Raw genomic sequence first — 18,270 nt, 5'->3', positions numbered from 1 at the left:
AACCTCAGCAGATGACGGCGCTGTTACTGAAAATAATCGCTATATAAAGATCGAAAAATATTCAGGAATGAGAGTCCTCAGTAGTTGATACCTTTTAATGGCTGTATTGTGCATAAATATGTGACTTCAGATTTTGTATTAGTCTAGCCTGATGAAGAGACCTGAGTAGTCTCGAAAGCTTGCAATGTGTTACCATCTTTTCAGTTAGCCATTAAAAGGTATCAACTACTGAGGACTCTCAATCCTGAATATTTTTCTATCTACTGGCTAACACAGTACAAAGATATACATCTTTCCTGTATATAAAGATCAACATTGATATTGCCGCCATATGGTCAGTGGTAGATACCAGTACTACAGAACATACTGTATAAGAGATCACAGCACAGCTACAGATAATGACTTACCGCTGACATTCTTTCTGAAGGAATTGTTCACTTTTCATGCCTTTTCCATCTGGCCCAGACCGACATGACAACTCCTCCAGCCAGGACTCGGCTACAGAGAATACAACAAAGACACGTTTCACTTCTCACATTTTCAGCACTGTCCAAAACAGGACTATTCCCAACCTGCACAAACTCCTCATCCTGTTGATACCTCAATGCTGAGCCGTTGCTGCCGTATGTGTCCCTATTAATACACCTGCTTAGTGGACCTGTGTGACCTCTAAATTCTAAAGTAACCCTCTAGAAAATAGTAATGCCAGGTGCAAGAGCCCTAGAAAACAGTGCCCACATTTTGTCCCCTAGAATGTAATAATGCCCTCTGTGTGCCCATTTGACAGTCACAGTAACCTAAGTACCCTATAACAATAAGTGTCCACTTTACATTTAATAATGTCCCGAGTCTCCCCCTGTACAGCTCCCCTAAACACTGTATGATGCTCTCTTATACTCAGTATAATGCCCCCTCACTGTATATATATACTGACCCCTTAATATCCACCAAACTATTTAATGGCTCCAACACTGTATGATAGCCCCGTAGCTATAATTCCCACACTGTATGATGGCCCCGTCAGTATAATCACCACACTGTATGATGGGCCCCTAGATAGCCTCCATATAGCATAATACACCAGATAGATCTCAATATAGTATAATGCACTCCCCATAGGTCTCCATATTGTATAATGCACTCCCCATAGGTCCACCGTCTCCATATAGTATAATGCACTCCCCATAGTCCTCTATATAGTATAATGCACTCCCCATAGGTCTCCATATAGTATAATGCACTCTCCATAGGCAGACTCTATATTGTATAATGCACTCCCCATAGGCAGGCTCTATACTGTATATAATGCATTCCCCATAGGCAGACTCTATAATATCATGAACTCCACATAGGCAGACTCTATAGCGTAATGCACCCCTATAGGCAGCCTCTGTAGTGTAATGCACCCCCATAGGCAGCCTCTGTAGTGTAATGCACCAACATAGGCAGCCTCTGTAGTGTGATGCACCCCCATAGCTACCCTCTGTAGTGTAATGATAACACCACCAGGTAGCATGATAAACTCAGAGCCAAAAGGTGCCAATTAGCACACAAAAACTAGAAAAAAGCTCAAGCTATCCTCTGTAGTGTAATTTAGCCCCATAGCCATCCTCTGTAGTATAATGCACCCCCATAGCCACCCTCTGTAGTATAATGCACCCCATAGCCACCCACTGTAGAATAATGAACCCCCATAGCCACCCTCTATAGGATAATGCACCCCTCCCCCATAAACTAAATACTCACCTCTCTTCCTCCCGGTTCCTGTGCTGCTCCCACTCATCTCCGACTGCAGGCGCAGAGTACTGACGTCATCGCGCCCACTGTCAGTGTCAGTGTCGGTGACGTCAGACGCTGACAGATGAATGATGGGAGAAGGAGCGCTCCCTCCTTCTCTCATCAAAGCGATCGATTCTCCCTACTCTGCCACAGAATGTAATTGTATCGGCGTGCTGCGCACGCCCATTCAGTTACAATAGCGTAGCTCCGGGTGGGCCCCCTTAGAGCGCAGGGCCTGGGGCCCCCTCTGCCCCCTCGGTAGCTACGCTACTGCAGCACACACAGATGTTTTGAGCCGGACAAAAATAATGAGTTTTCTAGTGGAAGCTAATTGGAAAAATGCTCCTTTTTGAGGAGTTTTTGGAGGAATTTTTGTTTCCTGAAGTGTTTTTTGCAGCCTTTTAATTGGACAAGTTTGAGAGTGTTCCATCATGAGACATTTCAAAGAAATGACATGTACTTTCATTTTCGCCAGCATGCATTTTTCAAAACATGATGTGAACAAATAGCTTAAAAAAATACTGAACATTTCACCAGCAAATTTGTTTTACAATAGAAATGAATAGAAAGAGCCTTTCAAGATTTTTTATAGCATTTTTTTACAAGCTATGAAACAGAGCTAGTCTAGATTTAGGTTATGTGCACACGCTGCGGATTCTGCTGCGGTTCTGCAGCGTTTTTGGCCCTGCGGAACCGCACCAGTTCTGCAGACATGGTACAGTACCATGTTATCCAGTGATTTCCAAACCGCAGTGCCCACGCTGCGTTTTTTTTCTGCACGGTTTTGCTGCGATTTACAATTCGCAGCATGTCTATTCTTTCTGCGGATTCCGCAGCGGTTTGGCACCTGTTCAATTGTCCAGGTGTCAAACCGCAGTGGAAAACCGCAGGCAAATCCGCAGGTCACTTTACCTGCGGTTTTACCTGTAGATCCGCACGGAAAAAAAACGCAGGTTAATCCTCAGAGTGTGCACTCAGCCTTAGTGGGAATTCATAGTTAGAAAAAAAAATGTGGTTTTAAAAAAGAAAATGTACTTGCCTGATTGCTCCAGGAAATACCTTGCATTCATTATCATTCTACCTTGGGGTTTAAGTTCTATCTGCACATAAGAAAAAAATGTATTTTTAGCACTGAGAAATGATGTAGTTTCTAATGTTATCACATCATAATTTTTTCAAGGAATTGCAAACTGAATAAAATAAACTAGAAATAAAGAAAACTAAGAACAAATGAGAGCAAATAATAATATAATAAAATGTATATTTACTGATCCGTATCATAGACTCATGATTGCAAGCCACTGAATAGCCATTATTGGAGTATATAATGTTCTGGAAGTGCCAGTGGCATGCTGCTATGAAGGAGGAGGAAGGCCTTTTAAAGAATATTTCTACATGGAACAGTAATTTCAAATTATACCCGTGTTTACAAGCTGATGATTAATAAACTTAATGTCTTATTTCAAGATGATTGAAAGCAAAATGATTTCTATAATATTGTTGGCTATTGTGAGGCTTAGAAAAAACAAATTGACATACAGCACAATAGCAGCGGCAGCGGCGCCTGCACAGTACCAGCTATCTCTTACCGATGGATGCTACTGTGCATGCACCATGGCCGGCACCTCAAGCAAAATGGCGGCAGCGGCGACGCATGCCCAGTAACATCTCTTGCTTCCCAACAGATGCTACTGCGTAAGCGCCGCCGCCATTTTTCTGCAGCTAAATCTTTTTTCCTTCAGCAAAATGGCACCACCCCATGTGGGTGCAGACGCCACCCCTGGTGTAAAGTAATTACTTTTTTAAGCATCACAATAGCAAACAATATTATAGGGCATATCAACAATATTATGAATAAAAATATCAGTAATATTATATGCATTAAGTAAATTAGGAGGCAAGTCACTGAAGGATCAGTGACCTGTCATAAGCCCATAAGAATGCATATGTAAGCAGAGCACCACATGAAGACCACCCCACAGGCCCCTCCTAAGCACAAGAATCTCATTATCTGAAAACTGCAAATACCGATTAAACAACAACCACAAGACAGATTCCATCAACCAAGGTATCATTTTACTCAGTATAACGGCGCTGACATGACATTGTGTGTAGTTTATTTAGCACAATCCTGCTGACAGGTTTGCTTTAAAGCGTTGCAGAGGATTTTAGACTTTGCAAAACTATTACCAAAAGTTCATTGAGAATTTCTCAGTCATAGTTAAACCCCTTACTGATCTACCAAATAGGGTACTGATGTCTCCTCCTGGTCTAATTAGGCTGTGTAGCTTTTGTTGCTCTGAAGATAGTCTTCCCTGTCCTTAGTCAACCCGATAATGACTTGCCTTTTATGGTGGAGGTAGAAGCCTCTTCTGTGGGAATGGGTGTCATTCTCTCGCATAGAGAGATGGTTACCTTCCTCCTTCTGCTTTTTATCACTGACATTTTCACAAGCCAAATCTAACTATGATATTGGGGACCGAGAACTCTTGGCGGTTAAGAGAGCATTTGACATTTCAGCGACTTACCTTCCTGGATCTAAGAATGTCAAAACTGATGCTTCGTCATGCAGTTTTGTTTCGGAGTTGAGGGAAGAGAATATTGTCAAAATTCTTAGTGAAGGGGTGGTGGTGGGTGCTTTGCAGATCGATCTCAGACAATGCATTCAAGATGGTGCGCCGGAGGACTTACCCCTGAACAACCTTTTTGTACTGTCCTCGTTACACACAGATTGTTTTAACAAAGTAACATGATTCTGTGTCGGCCAGGCACCCAGGTCCTTCATCCACCTGGATAGCTATAGCTAGGTCCTTTTGGCGACAAAACGCTCATAAAGACGTTGATGATTACATTCGGAAGTGCAACGTTTGTGCCATTTTATTTATCTGGGCAATTTTGCATGAAATAATACTAAGTATGTTAATTGTTTTAAATTTTCCTATTTTCATTTGGGGAAAGGTTTATTAAAGTGTTTATATACTATTTTTTTTTTTTTTTTTTTAAATGCCATTTATCAGTCCTTTTGGATAGCATGAACCTGTGATTTCTTGATCACCTGCACAATATACGGCAATAGTTCAGATTTACAAGTACAGTCATATGCAAAAGTTTGGGCACCCCTATTAATGTTAACCTTTTTTCTTTCTAACAATTTTGGTTTTTGCAACAGCTATTTCAGTTTCATATATCTAATAACTGATGGACTCAGTTATATTTCTGGATTCAAATGAGGTTTATTGTAGTAACAGAAAATGTGCAATCTGCATTTAATCAAAATTTGGCTGGTGCAAAAGTATGGGCACCCTTATCATTTTCTTGATTTGAATACTCCTAACTACTTTTTACGGACTTCCTGAAGCACTAAATTGGTTTTGTAACCTCATTGAGCTTTGAACTTCATAGCCAGGTGTATCAAATCACGAGAAAAGGTATTTAAAGTGGCCACTTGCAAGTAGTTCTCCTATTTGATTCTCCTATGAAGAGTGGCATCATGGGCTCCTCAAAACAACTCTCAAATGATCTGAAAACAAAGATTATTCAACATAGCTTTTCAGGGGAAGGATACAAAAAGTTGTCTCAGAGATTTAACCTGTCAGTTTCCACAGACCTCAGGCGACTCTGTTTGTGGCGTGCTTGCAGAAACGGCTTCTTTCGCATCACTCTCCCATACAGCTTCTCCTTGTGCAAAGTGCGCTGTATTGTTGACCGATGCACAGTGACACCATCTGCAGCAAGATGATGCTGCAGGTCTTTGGAGGTGGTCTGTGGATTGTCCTTGACTGTTCTCACCATTCTTCTTCTCTGCCTTTCTGATATTTTTCTTGGCCTGCCACTTCTGGGCTTAGCAAGAACTGTACCTGTGTTCTTCCATTTCCTTACTATGTTCCTCACAGTGGAAACTGACAGGTTAAATCTCTGAGACAACTTTTTGTATCCTTCCCCTGAAAAGCTATGTTGAATAATCTTTGTTTTCGGATCATTTGAGAGTTGCTTTGAGGAGCCCATGATGCCACTCTTCATAGGAGAATCAAATAGGAGAACTACTTGCAAGTGGCCACTTTAAATACCTTTTCTCATGATTTGATACACCTGGCTATGAAGTTCAAAGCTCAATGAGGTTACAAAACCAATTTAGTGCTTCAGGAAGTCAGTAAAAAGTAGTTAGGAGAGTTCAAATCAAGAAAATGATAAGGGTGCCCATACTTTTGCACCAGCCAAATTTTGATTAAATGCAGATTGCCCATTTTCTGTTACTACAATAAACCTCATTTGAATCCAGAAATATAACTGAGTCCATCAGTTATTAGATATATGAAACTGAAATAGCTGTTGCAAAAACCAAAATTGTTAGAAAGAAAAAAGGTTAACATTAATAGGGGTGCCCAAACTTTTGCATATGACTGTATTGTAAAATTGCTAATTTCCTATGAAGCCCAGTCTAAAGAAGGCCCCCAGCTGGTATGGTAACCCTTGACTACTTTGTGGGTGTTGGTGGGAGGCACTGGGCTCTGGATTGATGCTTGATTCTGTCATCAAAGGGAACCTGTAAGCAGGTTTTTCCATATGAGGTAAGGCCAGTACCTGTAAGCCCTCATATATCGCATACTGGAATTCTGTATATTTGAAATGAATCCAGCATGCAAGAGTAGAAAAAAAGATTTTATTATACTCACCTATGGAACGGTCACTAGTATGGATTCTATGCCTCCTCTCTCCTTACAATGTCATCCTCCTCTGCTCAGTGTGGATGCCGTATGATGCGTCATCCACATGAAGCAGTGCAGGAGGATGGCAATCGCAAGAAGAGAGGAGGCGCCGCACATAGACGAGTGACGCCCATCAGACAGGACCCCCCTGTAGGTGAGTATAACAAAAGCTCTTTTTCTTGTCTTGAAGGGCGGCTTGGGGGCAGATATACATTGTACAGCATATTAGCTTGCTGTATATAAGGGCTTAAAGGTACTGGCCTTACCTCATGGGAAAAACCTTTAAAAGGCTTAATGCTATAAAACAGGATGGGCACCATAAATAATAAATTAAGAGTGCTCAATGCTCACAATGCAGAGCGTAAAAAAATATATACTGCAAACAGAACAAGATGAGAATTACACTAATGCAAATGGAATATTCAATGCTTATCTCAGCAAAAATCTTTATTCAATCCAAATATATGAAGTCAAGGTATTGAAAATATTTAAAAAAGCACAAATAGTTGTGACCATAGCTCCCAAGCGTCCCGATTCCCACGGGACAGTCCCGTTTTTGACACCCCCTCCCGCATCCCGCCCGGGACAGTATTTTTCCCACATTGCACTGAGCCGCCACGCCACGCCCCCATCCACCGACGCCATGCTCGCTGTCCCAGATAGATGCACCGCAGCCTGCAATGATGTGGCTGGGCTGGGTGTGTTCTGTCTGTGCGCAGAGGACCTGTGAGAGGGGAGGAGTCAAGGGTCACATGATCAGGGCCCTCTGTGTCTATGTGGCTGGGCTGTGTGTGTTCTGTGTGCACAGGACCTGTGAGAGGGGAGGAGTCAGGGGTCACATGATCAGGGGCTGTGTCTGCCTCCATGTCTGTCTGCACTCTGCAGGAGTCTGGTCTGCTGAGGTTGTCATGCTGGATAAGGTAAAGTTTCTGTGTGGGGTCAGGAGAGGTTTACAGTGTGGATGTAGCAGAGCCGTTTGTGTACGAGGTGTACGGAGCAGAGCTGTGTGTGTACGAGGTGTATGGAGCAGAGCCACGTGTGTACGAGGTGTATGAAGTGGAGCCGCGCGTGTACGAGGTGTATGGAGCGGAGCTGCACGTGTACGAGGTGTGCGGAGCGGAGCCGCGTGTGTACGAGGTGTACGGAGCGGAGCAGTGCGTGTACAAGGTGTACGTAGCCATGTGTGTACAAGGTGTGGGGAGCGGCGCCACATGTGTTCAAGGTGTACAGAGCAGAGCCATGCGTGTACGAGGTGTATGGAGCGGAGTCGTGTGTGTACTTGGTGTACGGAGTGGAGGCGCGTGTGTATTTGGTGTACGGAGCAGAGCCGCGTGTGTATGGGGTATGCGGAGCTGTGTGTGTGCGGAGTGGAGCCATATGTGTACTGGATGTACGGAGCAGAGCCAAATGTGTACGAGGCATGCAAAGTGGGGATTTCCCACGGACACAGGAGTACATGGCGGAGCCCCAATGAGCACTTTAAAACTTGCACACGACGTTCCACCGGAAGTGATGTGCTGGAAGCTGACCGGAAATGAGGTAATTTCATGAGGAGATTCTGACGGAACCAGGAATGCTTCAGATCCATTACCATGTCCTTCTCTGACAGCGCGGACAGCAGGATCACCTTGGAATCAGGGATGCTGGCCATGTGAGCGGATCATGATATGTCCTGCACCGGGAGGCTCAGGTGGGCGCTTCAATTGGAGTCGGGCTGCTATAGTATCTTTATAGAATCTTTCTGTCTTTCTCTCTCTCTGTTTCTTTATTTTTCTGTTTTTTCTTTCTCTGTTTCTTTCTCTCTCTCTGTTCTTTCTTTCTCTCTCTAATCTTTCTTTTTTTTCATTCTCTCTCTGTTCTTTCTTTTCTTTCTTTCTTTCTCTCTGTACTTTCTTTACTTCTTTCTTTCTCTCCCTCTGTTCTTTCTCAGTCTCTCTCTGTGTTCTTTCTACCCCTCTTTCTTTCTCTCTATCTCTCTCTTCTTTCTTTCTCCCCCTCTTTCTTTCTTTCCCTCTGTTCTTTCTTTCATTTTTTTATCTTTCTTTCTTTCTTTCTTTCTCTCTCTCTGTTCTTTCTTCCCCTCTTTCTTTCTCTCTATCTCTCTGTTCTTTCTTTCCCCCTCTTTCTTTCTTTTTCTCTTTGTTCTTTATTTCTTTCTTTTTTTCTCTTTCTTTCTTTTTCTTTCTCTCTTTTTCTTTCTCTCTCTCTATTCTTTCTTTCTTTCCCCTCTTTCTTTTGCTCTTCTTTTTTCTTTCCCCTCTTTCTTTCTCTCTGTTCTTTCTTTCTCTCTCTGTTCTTTTTTCTGTCCCAGCTTTTTTTCTCTCTGTGTCCCCCTCTTTCTCTCTCTCTCTCTCTCCTTTTCTCTGTTCTTTTTTATTTCCCCTCTTTATTTTTCTCTGTTCTTTCTCTCTCTCTGTTCTTTCTTTCACTCTCTGTTCTTTTTTCTTTCTCTCTCTGTTGTTTCTTTCCCCTCTTTCATTCTCTCTGTTCTTTCTTCTTTCTCTCTGTTCTTTCTCTCTCTGCTCTTTCTTTCTCTCTCTCGCTCTCCTTTCTTTCTTTCTCTCTATTTTCTTTTTTCTCTCTCTCTGTTTTCTTTCTTTCTTTTCCTTAGTACCAGTCAGTGTCCCCACAGTACCAGCCACTGTGCCCATAATGCCAGCCGCTATGCCCCTAATAGCAGTCAGTGTGATCAGCAGTGCTAACTGGGTGCAACTGGGCGTGGACATGGGTGTGACTAGTCGTGAAATGGGTGTGGTTGGGGCGTGGCCTAAAATTTGTAGCGGCGCGCTGTGTGCGCCGCAGCCTTTGTCCCTCTTTCCCTTCTTCAAAAGTTGGGAGGTATGGTTGTGACTAACACACAATGGTGCCTGATTAAGGCCAAGATCAACAAGATCACACAAAGATATATTTAGTCCAAACGCTGTCTGTAAAAAAATGGACAGTACACAGACGGCACTCAGAGCAATGTTATTCAATGGGTAAGAGCAGATGAATGGTTTAAAAAAAATCTGCATGAAAAAAAATCACAATATGCACTAGTTTCTTCCGTGTCTGATGAGACTCTCCAATTCTATAGGACCCCCAAAAATCAAAGCAACCATATAGGATTTTATTTCTATAGATAAGTTGCCTTTATTACTATTAGAAACTGTATTTGGTGTTGTAAATTGTTAATAACTGCTGATGTATGAAAACAGATTGCATGTAGATGACAAATGAGAAACACAGTGTCCAAGTTTTCTTATGAATCGGATGATTTTTGTATTTGCTTTGTGAATTTAGCCTAAAATGAAGTCAGATACACACCATCTGAAGTTACTAGTTATGTAGTAGTCACATCCCCAAGGAGACAAATTTAACAGACAAAATATAACATAATGTGCAGTGAAACGCAAATAAATATAGACAATTTTATTTCTTGGTACTAAAGTAAAAGAGATCTAAATAGGACTAAGTAATGCAATGAAAACAAAATCATAAGCATAATGGCATAAATCGCAAAAGCAGAAGAGTAAAAGTGAAGAGAGCGTTATATTTCTGTGATGCTCAGTGACTTCTCATGAACAAGAAATTAGTTGGGGTAGTCAAGGAGTCCAAGGTCAAAAGCTAGGAGGGTACGTCATAAACATACAGATGGTCAGAATGAAGTCCAAGGTCATGCAATGAAAGATCAACAAGAAGAACAGAAGACACAGAGAGAAAAACCACACAGAGCTGAATGTACGTCTGGCAGAGGTCAGGGACTAGTAGCACCGCTAAGTAGTAGAGCAATCATCTGGGACAATGAACACTTGGAGACAGCCAGAACACCGACATTTCGCCAGTACTAACACACTTTCGCAATGGATAGCTCAACTAAGCAGACTTAAATAATAAAAAAAAACGTACATATTTACATTCCGATCTGGCATAGTTTGTCCAATCTTGACACTGTGTCTCTCAGTGATGACTGGCTGCAGTAGTCACTTGACGGTCAGTGGACACATCATCAACATAAGAGGAACGGCGCTGTTTCGAAAGGTGGCCATTCATTTTTTTGACTGTAAGCTGCACAGTCAAGACAACCCTAGAGGTTGTCCAGTAGTGGACAATATCTTTAATAAGAAATTGTAATGAGTCTTACCCATATCTCCATTTTGCCATTATTTTTTTTGCATCGTTCAGCCAGAGAAAACAGTTCAATTGTGGTCTCTGATGCCACGCCTGCAGTCCTTCCTTCCACAATTATATGCATAACTCTTCCTTTGTTAATGTGAGCATCAAATGTGCTCTCCCAAGGTGGAAACATAGTTGGCTTCTTCTGTACAAAAATCTTTCCATTTTCTGCAGAGAAACGAAATGTTAATGTAGAGTTATCTGCAGTTACAAAGAATATATAATACTGGAAAGAGTGATAAGATAAGAATCATGGGTGGAATAGTGCATTATGCTTGGCCAAAATGCAAATTAAGGAGCATAAATATCAGTTTACCATATGATACACAACAAAACCACTTACTTTTTTACCAATAACTGCAATATCAACGCATAAAGAAATTGTGTTACATAGAGATTGTTGTGTGCTGTTTCATGATGGTCATATTGGTCAGTGACGGAAATGGTCGCATGATATCTCTCTGAAACTGAAAGACACACATTCCTGCTTTCATCTCTAAAACTAGGGCAGCACAAATATGACAGTCCAAGTCACATAGCTTGCCTGTGAAGGAAAAATGTTATCAGAAAGCCAATTCCATAAAGAAACATAGATTCTTAACTGGCTAGCATGTCTACATATAGAGCAGGTGAAGTAAGTATTGAACACGTCACAATTTTCTAAGTAAATATATTTCTAAAGGTGCTGTTGACATGAAATTCTCACCAGATGTCGATAACAACCCATCCAATGCACACAGGCAAAGAAATCAAACCCTAGATGTTCAGAAACTATGTAAAATAATGAGAAATGAGATACTGAAAAAGAATTGAACACATTCACTGAATTATTTTTAATACTTCATATAAAATCCTTTGTTGGTGATGAAGCTTCAAGATGGCTCCTGTATGGAGAAATTAGTCGCATGCATTGCTCAGGTGTGATTTTGTCCTATTTTTCCACACAAGCACTCTACAAATCCTGAAGGTCCCATGTGCTCCCTCTATGAACTCTGAGTTTTAGTTCCTTCCATAAATGTTCTATTGGATTCGGGTCAGGTGATTGACTGGGCCATTCTAGCAGCTTTATTTTCTTTCTCTGAATCCAATTGATAATTCCCATGGCTGTGTGTTTGGGATCACTGTCTTGATGAAATGTCCACCCTCATTTCATCTGCATCATCCTGGTAGATAGCAGCGAATTTTTCTCAAAAATCTCTTGGTACATTTATCCATTCATCCTTCCTTCAATGACATGAAGTTTGCCAGAGCCTTCTGCTATAAACAGCCCCACACCATGATGTTTCCACCTCTGAACATTACTGTTGGTATTGTGATTTTGAACTGATAAGCAGGCTATTTTGGCCTCCAAACATGGTCTGTATATTATGGCATCCAAAGAATTCAATTCTGGTCTCATCTAACCAGACTGTATTCTCCCAGTATTTCACAGACTTGTCTAAATAAGTGCATTGTCCTGGAAGTCACTGCTGTTCTCCCACAGATATAGCCTTACCTCCACTATCTTCCCCACACAATACGCAACTGCACTGATTTGGTATTTTGGTATTCATGCACTCCTGCACTTTCTAAGTCCCGTGTACACCTCATTACATGCTTGCACTTTTCCCTATGGGTTTGTGCCACAGTATCTATTATGCTATTACATTCTTATGAACATATTCCAGTTATACTTTTGCATATGTGGTATTAATTGTTGTAACCATAGATGCACACTATTCTATTTATAAGTGTGTTTCTGGTACCCAGCAGTTTCTTCTGATATATCAATTTTGATATTCCATTATATGGTTCTTAATTACATAATTTATGCTTCCTACTCAGATGAGCGCCCTCTTTTTTCTGATTGCATTTCTCCTGTATACCAATTGCTTGATCAATTAAGTTGTTATTTTTTTGCTCTCTTGTAGAATATAAGCTCTCACGAGCAGAAGGGTACTTCTCTCTTCCTCTCTTTTAGAGTGTAAATTCTTATGCACAGCGGGGTTCGCTCTCTGTCTATCTCTCGCTCAACTCACCCGTGTATTATGTGTTTTTACCAAGAAATTTCAAGCTTTCCAGTATTGATATTTGCTTTGATTTATTTGCTGCAAATCAGATTTTTGGAAAAAAAATTTGTGAAGATGGCAAACTCAAATTTCAAGTCATCAATTCATTGTCATTAACTGCTAAATTACTAATTGTTTCAATAAAATAATAAATTAATACTTTTTTTAAAGCATCTTCACTTAACAGATTACATTTTTACATATGTTCGTTTTATCTATTTTTTGTCTGTCTGTTTATCTGTCTTTAATACTTTTATTTTGAAAAAACAGTAAATGACACAAAAAGCTGTGTTTGGTATTGCTGCAATTGCATTGGAGAATTATAAAAGAAAGTCAGGTTTAGTTGACGTATAAAAAAATCACATATGTCCAGAGAAAAGACGATAAGGTGCTAGACACTTTAAATACGACCACACAAGGCATTAGCCTTAACATTTGTAACTTGCTGCAAATAGACACAAAGTGATTCCAGCAAAATAGAAAAAAAACATGATTTTTATTAATATCTCATTAAAAAAACAATAATAGGAAAACAGTGTGGGAATAAGCCTCCAATGGAGGGAGGTGCAACATGGTTGGGTCAGCTGAAGGTCAAAAAACAGACTGTAACATGTTGAAAACAAATTACAAAAAACCCCAAAATGGTTGTATGACTACGTGTAATAATTGATTTTGTAATTTAAGTCTCAAAAAGGTATCTGGCTATTATGCTTTTCAATGTAAGGTGCTTAGTACTATAATGAAGACATCAGTAGGAACAGACACCATAAAATACAAAGGTGCTGTAATGGTGTAGGAGCAGCATTTGATCGCTCAAGGTAGTATTAGCACAAAAAACAGTCCTATGAACAACAATGTTATATATGGCTAAGGTGCTGTCAAAGTGATAGAATTCAGAGGACAGGAGGATGTGTACATCACCTGGGAAGATCACTTGTATTAAGAGCTTCAGAAAGACCAAGGCAGCTGCACTTCCCCAACCCCTACGCTGTTTCGCCTGAGCTTTTTCTGGTGGTGTGTCTTGATACAGGGGTGTGAGAGGCTTTTATAGTATTTGAGGTCCAATACACATGACTGTGGGTTACGATCGTTAGTTGACATATCTTACATTTCATTCTACCCTTGCAGAGGTCCTGTGCCCACTTTGCCATGTGTATGATAAATACAATTGGTGATGATACATAAAAAGCATGATTCTCACTGTTTAGAATTCACCTACTTTATGAAACAGTCCTAACATGATTTTGTAGGTCAGACATCTCTACCCTGCTCTATTCAATAGTACTCCATGTAATGTAGTCATAGGAATACCTCACATCAGAGAGCAGCCTCTTGGTCGCCTTCGGTGACTACATATGGGTAGTGGTCATGCAGGCAGGAAATACAAATAATGATTTGTGGATATACAAGACTATACTTGGCAGCCAGTTGCAAATTATGCGGCTGCGCACTGAAGAGAACACTACTTGACATTCATGTCAGGGTATTTTCAGGATGGAAAACTTCTTTGATATAAATGTATATATTGCGGGGCAACACCCAACAGCTGACAGATCGGGATCACTGTGCAGAAGATTGAGGTATCCTGTCGGCACTGACATACAGTGCACCGGTTCCCGCCAGGAGCGCATGCGCTGTGTAGGCTCCGACATCACCCTAAGGGTGTGTGCACACGCTACGGATTCTGCTGTGGTTCCGCAGCGGTTTTGGCCGCTGCGGGTCCGCAGCAGTTTTTGCTGCGGTGTACAGTACCATTATTCCCTATGGGAATAAAAAAAACGCAGTGCAGACAGTGCAGATTTTTCCGCGCGGTTTTTCTGCGGTTTTGAAACCGTAGAAAGAATTGACATGTCAATTCTTTCTGCGGAATCCGCAGCGGTTTGCCATCTCCTCCATTGTGGAGATGAAAAACCGCAGGGCAAGACCGCAGGCCAATCCGCAGGTAAAACGTCAGGTCTTTTGACCTGCAGATTTACCTGAGGATTTTACAAAATCCGCGCTGCCAAATCCGCACCCCATTCCGCAGCGTGTGCACACACCCTTAGAAAGCCGTATCCAATATCTATGAAACTGAATACGGATTTGCTTCAGAAACAGCTTAGGTTGACATCTTCTAGAAGGTTTTTGAAAGGTTTTCTTTTGGATTTCATTTATAAGGTATATTTGAATGATTATGAAAATTGCTTGAATTACATTATTATTACATAACAATTAAAACAAGAGATACGCTTTAAGCAAGTTCAGGTAATTTTTTTCTTTTATTCTTCATAAGTAGATATTTATTAAGAGGATGTGGCTTTTCATTGGTAGTTAGTATCTTATGTAATAAGAATGCAGAAGATATCTTGAATCACACCAAGGAGTATTACAATTTAAAGTAGCGTGCACAGTGTCAGCCGCAGCCACTGGCTTCCAGCAGCAGTCTGGCAATCATGGGTGCGCTCTACTTAAGAGTTAGGAATTGTTCATCTCTCTCCACTCCCATAGGTGTGGACTGGAGTGAATATTCAGTACATTAATGAAACTGGACAAGATGCTGTGAGGGTGCACAGGGAAGATAAGTCGGATGTTTTTTTAGTTTTTTTATGCTTTTCTCTTGGGAGCCATGCATACAAGAATAGGGATGAGGAGCTATGCATACCAGGATAGGGATGAGGGGACCATGCATACAATGATAGGGATAAGGAACCATGCATACCAGGATGGGTAGCCATGCAGACATGGATGGGAATAAGGAGCCATGCATGCAAGGATGGGGATAAGGAGCCATGCATACAAGGATAGGGATGAGGATCCATGCATGCAAGGATGGAGATAAGGAGTCATGCAGACAAGGATGGGGATAAGGAGCCATGCATACAAGGATGGGGATTAGGATCCATGCATACAAGGATGGGGATATGGAGCCATGCATACAAGGATGGGGATAAGGAGCCCCATCTTTGTATGGGATTGTTACTAGAGTTGAGCGACTTTTGGTTTTTTAGGGTCGAGTTTCGTTTCATGAAGTTAGGGCACTCTGTGCAGGGAAGGGGAAGTGTGTGGACGTGAGAAGGGGAGCTGGAGGATGAGCAGAGTTAAGGCTCACTCCTAGCTGGAGCGCATGGTCCCGATTCCGGTCTCCGAGTTTGTAGGGACACTGACGTTCCTGCAGCAGAAACCGGGGGAAGTAGCAGCTATAAATGCTCTGTACCCAACTAAGGCTCGGAGGCCTCAGCATCGACATGTAGGAGCCAGAAGGAAAAGGCTACAGCTGTCTGCCATACAAGTAAAGTCTGAGGAACATCTGTTAGACAGGAGGCGCTTCAGTGAACCACGGTCCTGTGAGTGCTTCCCCCACAAGCGCTAGAAAGGAGACGTTCAGGAAGGTACATGTTGGCGGAGTGTTGGAAGGGAGCTTTCCATTTTGGTCCCGGAGGTTGGCTGAGGTCCTGACCCGGAGGACACAGCATGGAGACAGGCATCTGTGTAACCTGCAGACTGTGAGTAAAGCTTTGGAACTGCACGCTCTGGTGTCCTACAGTTATTCCAGAACCGCTACATCTGGGTACCAGCACCTACACCGCCTGTGCCTTTCCCACCATCACTACATCTACACTTCCCTGGGACTCCAGCTCCACCTGTGGGGAGCTTCACCATCTTTGCTGCACAACACCATCAGTCCCAGAGGATCTGCATGCAGTGTCGTCCTAACATCTATGTTGCCGAACACCACTAGGTGGCGTCAAACTATCTATATAAACTCTTTACCATTATACCACGCCATTTACATGGGCGCCCAGGGCCACCATCCGGGTCACCGCTGCTGTGACACATCCCACTGACACCGACCCGGTACCGAGTACCCCACAGCCCTGGGAGGGCGACCCATATGCCGACTACTGATCGGGCGGCGCTATTCCCACGAACCTCCAAACAGCGTCCATGAAGGCAAAGTTTTTGGTTTCCGGGGGCAGTATGATTGCAAAGCTGAACCTTAAAGGAATGTCCAAAAGGGCACCACCAGGAGTGGAGCATGTGGCTTAATTGGACTCCACCAGGGAAACCACAACCATGCCACCTAAAGAAAAGATGCACACGTTGAAAGCTTTGTCGATTCTGTGTGTGGTGTGGTATGTGTGTTTGTAGTTGTGCCAGCGATTTCTCAGCTTTATTCCGTTAACAACCGAGACTCCGGCATGCCCCCGCAGTACGCGTCAAGCTTACTAGAGGGATAAGCGAGGCTCTGGCACGTGAGATCGAGCAATAACAGGTCTAGCATTCCCGTACATGTCCAGGGCTGCATGCACGCTACACTGAAAGGACCAGCTGAACTCCGTTAGTGATGGGGATCTGGGATTCAGATTATTCCCCGCGAACGATGATTTCCCAGTAAGTTCAGGTCAACCGTAATTCCGGAGTTAGGCCTAACCGTCATTCCTGAAAAAAATTATGTGTCCAAACCACAGGTGCTGTAGCTTGCTTAACAGCTCGGCAGCCGTTCTCAGGCCCAGTATGGATTCAACAACATTGTACAAAGTTGATAAAGGGTACAGTTTCACCGGATAACACGTATATATGTAGCCTAGTTTACACATTAAAAATATATGTCTATAGATAAGGAGGCAGACTCAGATGTTCTCAGGCCCAGTATGGATTTGACCAGATTGTACAAAGTTGAGAAAGGGTACTTTATCACTGGATAGCAGGTATATACAGTATAGCATAGTTTAAACATGTAAAATCTCCGTGTTCTCAGTATGGATTACACAGCAATCTAAAAAGTGGAAAAAAGGAAATTCATTTGAGGCGTATACAACTATATACTTTTGGTGTTATTTTTAAATCTTCATATATATTTCTGTCTCAGTAATACAGTCCAGCCTCTCCGCAATAGGAAATGAGATGCATACAATTACTGACATAAAGGCTAGTGATTGCAGAAATCTAGGAATTACTATTCACGGGAAAAACTTCCATCACAATTCTCATAGGCGATGCTGACCCTCAATTAATTTGTGTGTTGAGACAGTGAAAACATTTTTTTGTGACTAAAGTCTTGCTGTATCACACTTCCGTTGATTCCATCACTGTTACTCATCTCAATCAAATTTTTATTACAGGGAGCGATGTAAACATGGTGCTCACTGGCTATAATGATCTGTCACGTAACTTTGGAGTGCAAAAGACAGAAGCCACAGGCCGTAGGCGATTCTATTTGATTGGCATGAGAGGGCACATTTTAAAATGTGCGCCGGAATGTCACACGTTTGTGAGTAGGAAAACTGTGAAAGCTGATGATAAACCACCACTGCATGTCATTGTGAGTCGACGTCCATAAGAAATGGAAGCCATTGATCATCTGGAGCTAGAGCCCGGCCAGCAGGACAGGGCATAGCTACATCTTAACTATCATCTTTCAGTTTAATCAATTTGTAGTGGCACTCCCAGTGAAGGATTTGACAGCCCAGACTACACAGCGGAGGAGCAGGGAGAGGTAAACATTGCAAATGCTGGGGCCCTGCCCAAGCAAGGGGGGCACACTCGTGGGCGTCGGTACTGGCACTGGGCCCCTCATAGTACGGCGGTGTGTCTGACGGCGG

The 18,270-nt window shown here is 42.2% G+C and overlaps 1 protein-coding gene across 1 annotated transcript in view; it reads right to left on the bottom strand.

Annotated features, from left to right (window-relative positions):
- PRKCQ (protein kinase C theta) overlaps window positions 1-18,270 on the bottom strand; it is a 233,028-nt gene that overhangs the window by 123,929 nt on the left and 90,829 nt on the right. The window contains exons 3-4 of the mRNA XM_073589040.1: window positions 10,609-10,808; window positions 2,819-2,879 (exon numbers count right to left, since the gene is read on the bottom strand). Of these exons, the coding sequence (XP_073445141.1) occupies window positions 2,819-2,879; window positions 10,609-10,808 (261 nt within the window). The remainder of the gene's footprint in view (window positions 1-2,818; window positions 2,880-10,608; window positions 10,809-18,270) is intronic.

This window comes from Dendrobates tinctorius, unplaced genomic scaffold, assembly GCF_039654945.1.
Source record: "Dendrobates tinctorius isolate UK_male_01 unplaced genomic scaffold, ASM3965494v1 ptg000105l, whole genome shotgun sequence".
Lineage (NCBI taxonomy): Eukaryota > Metazoa > Chordata > Amphibia > Anura > Dendrobatidae > Dendrobates > Dendrobates tinctorius.
Note: the sequence above shows the minus strand (reverse complement) of the source record. Positions and strands in the feature narration are given on the sequence as shown.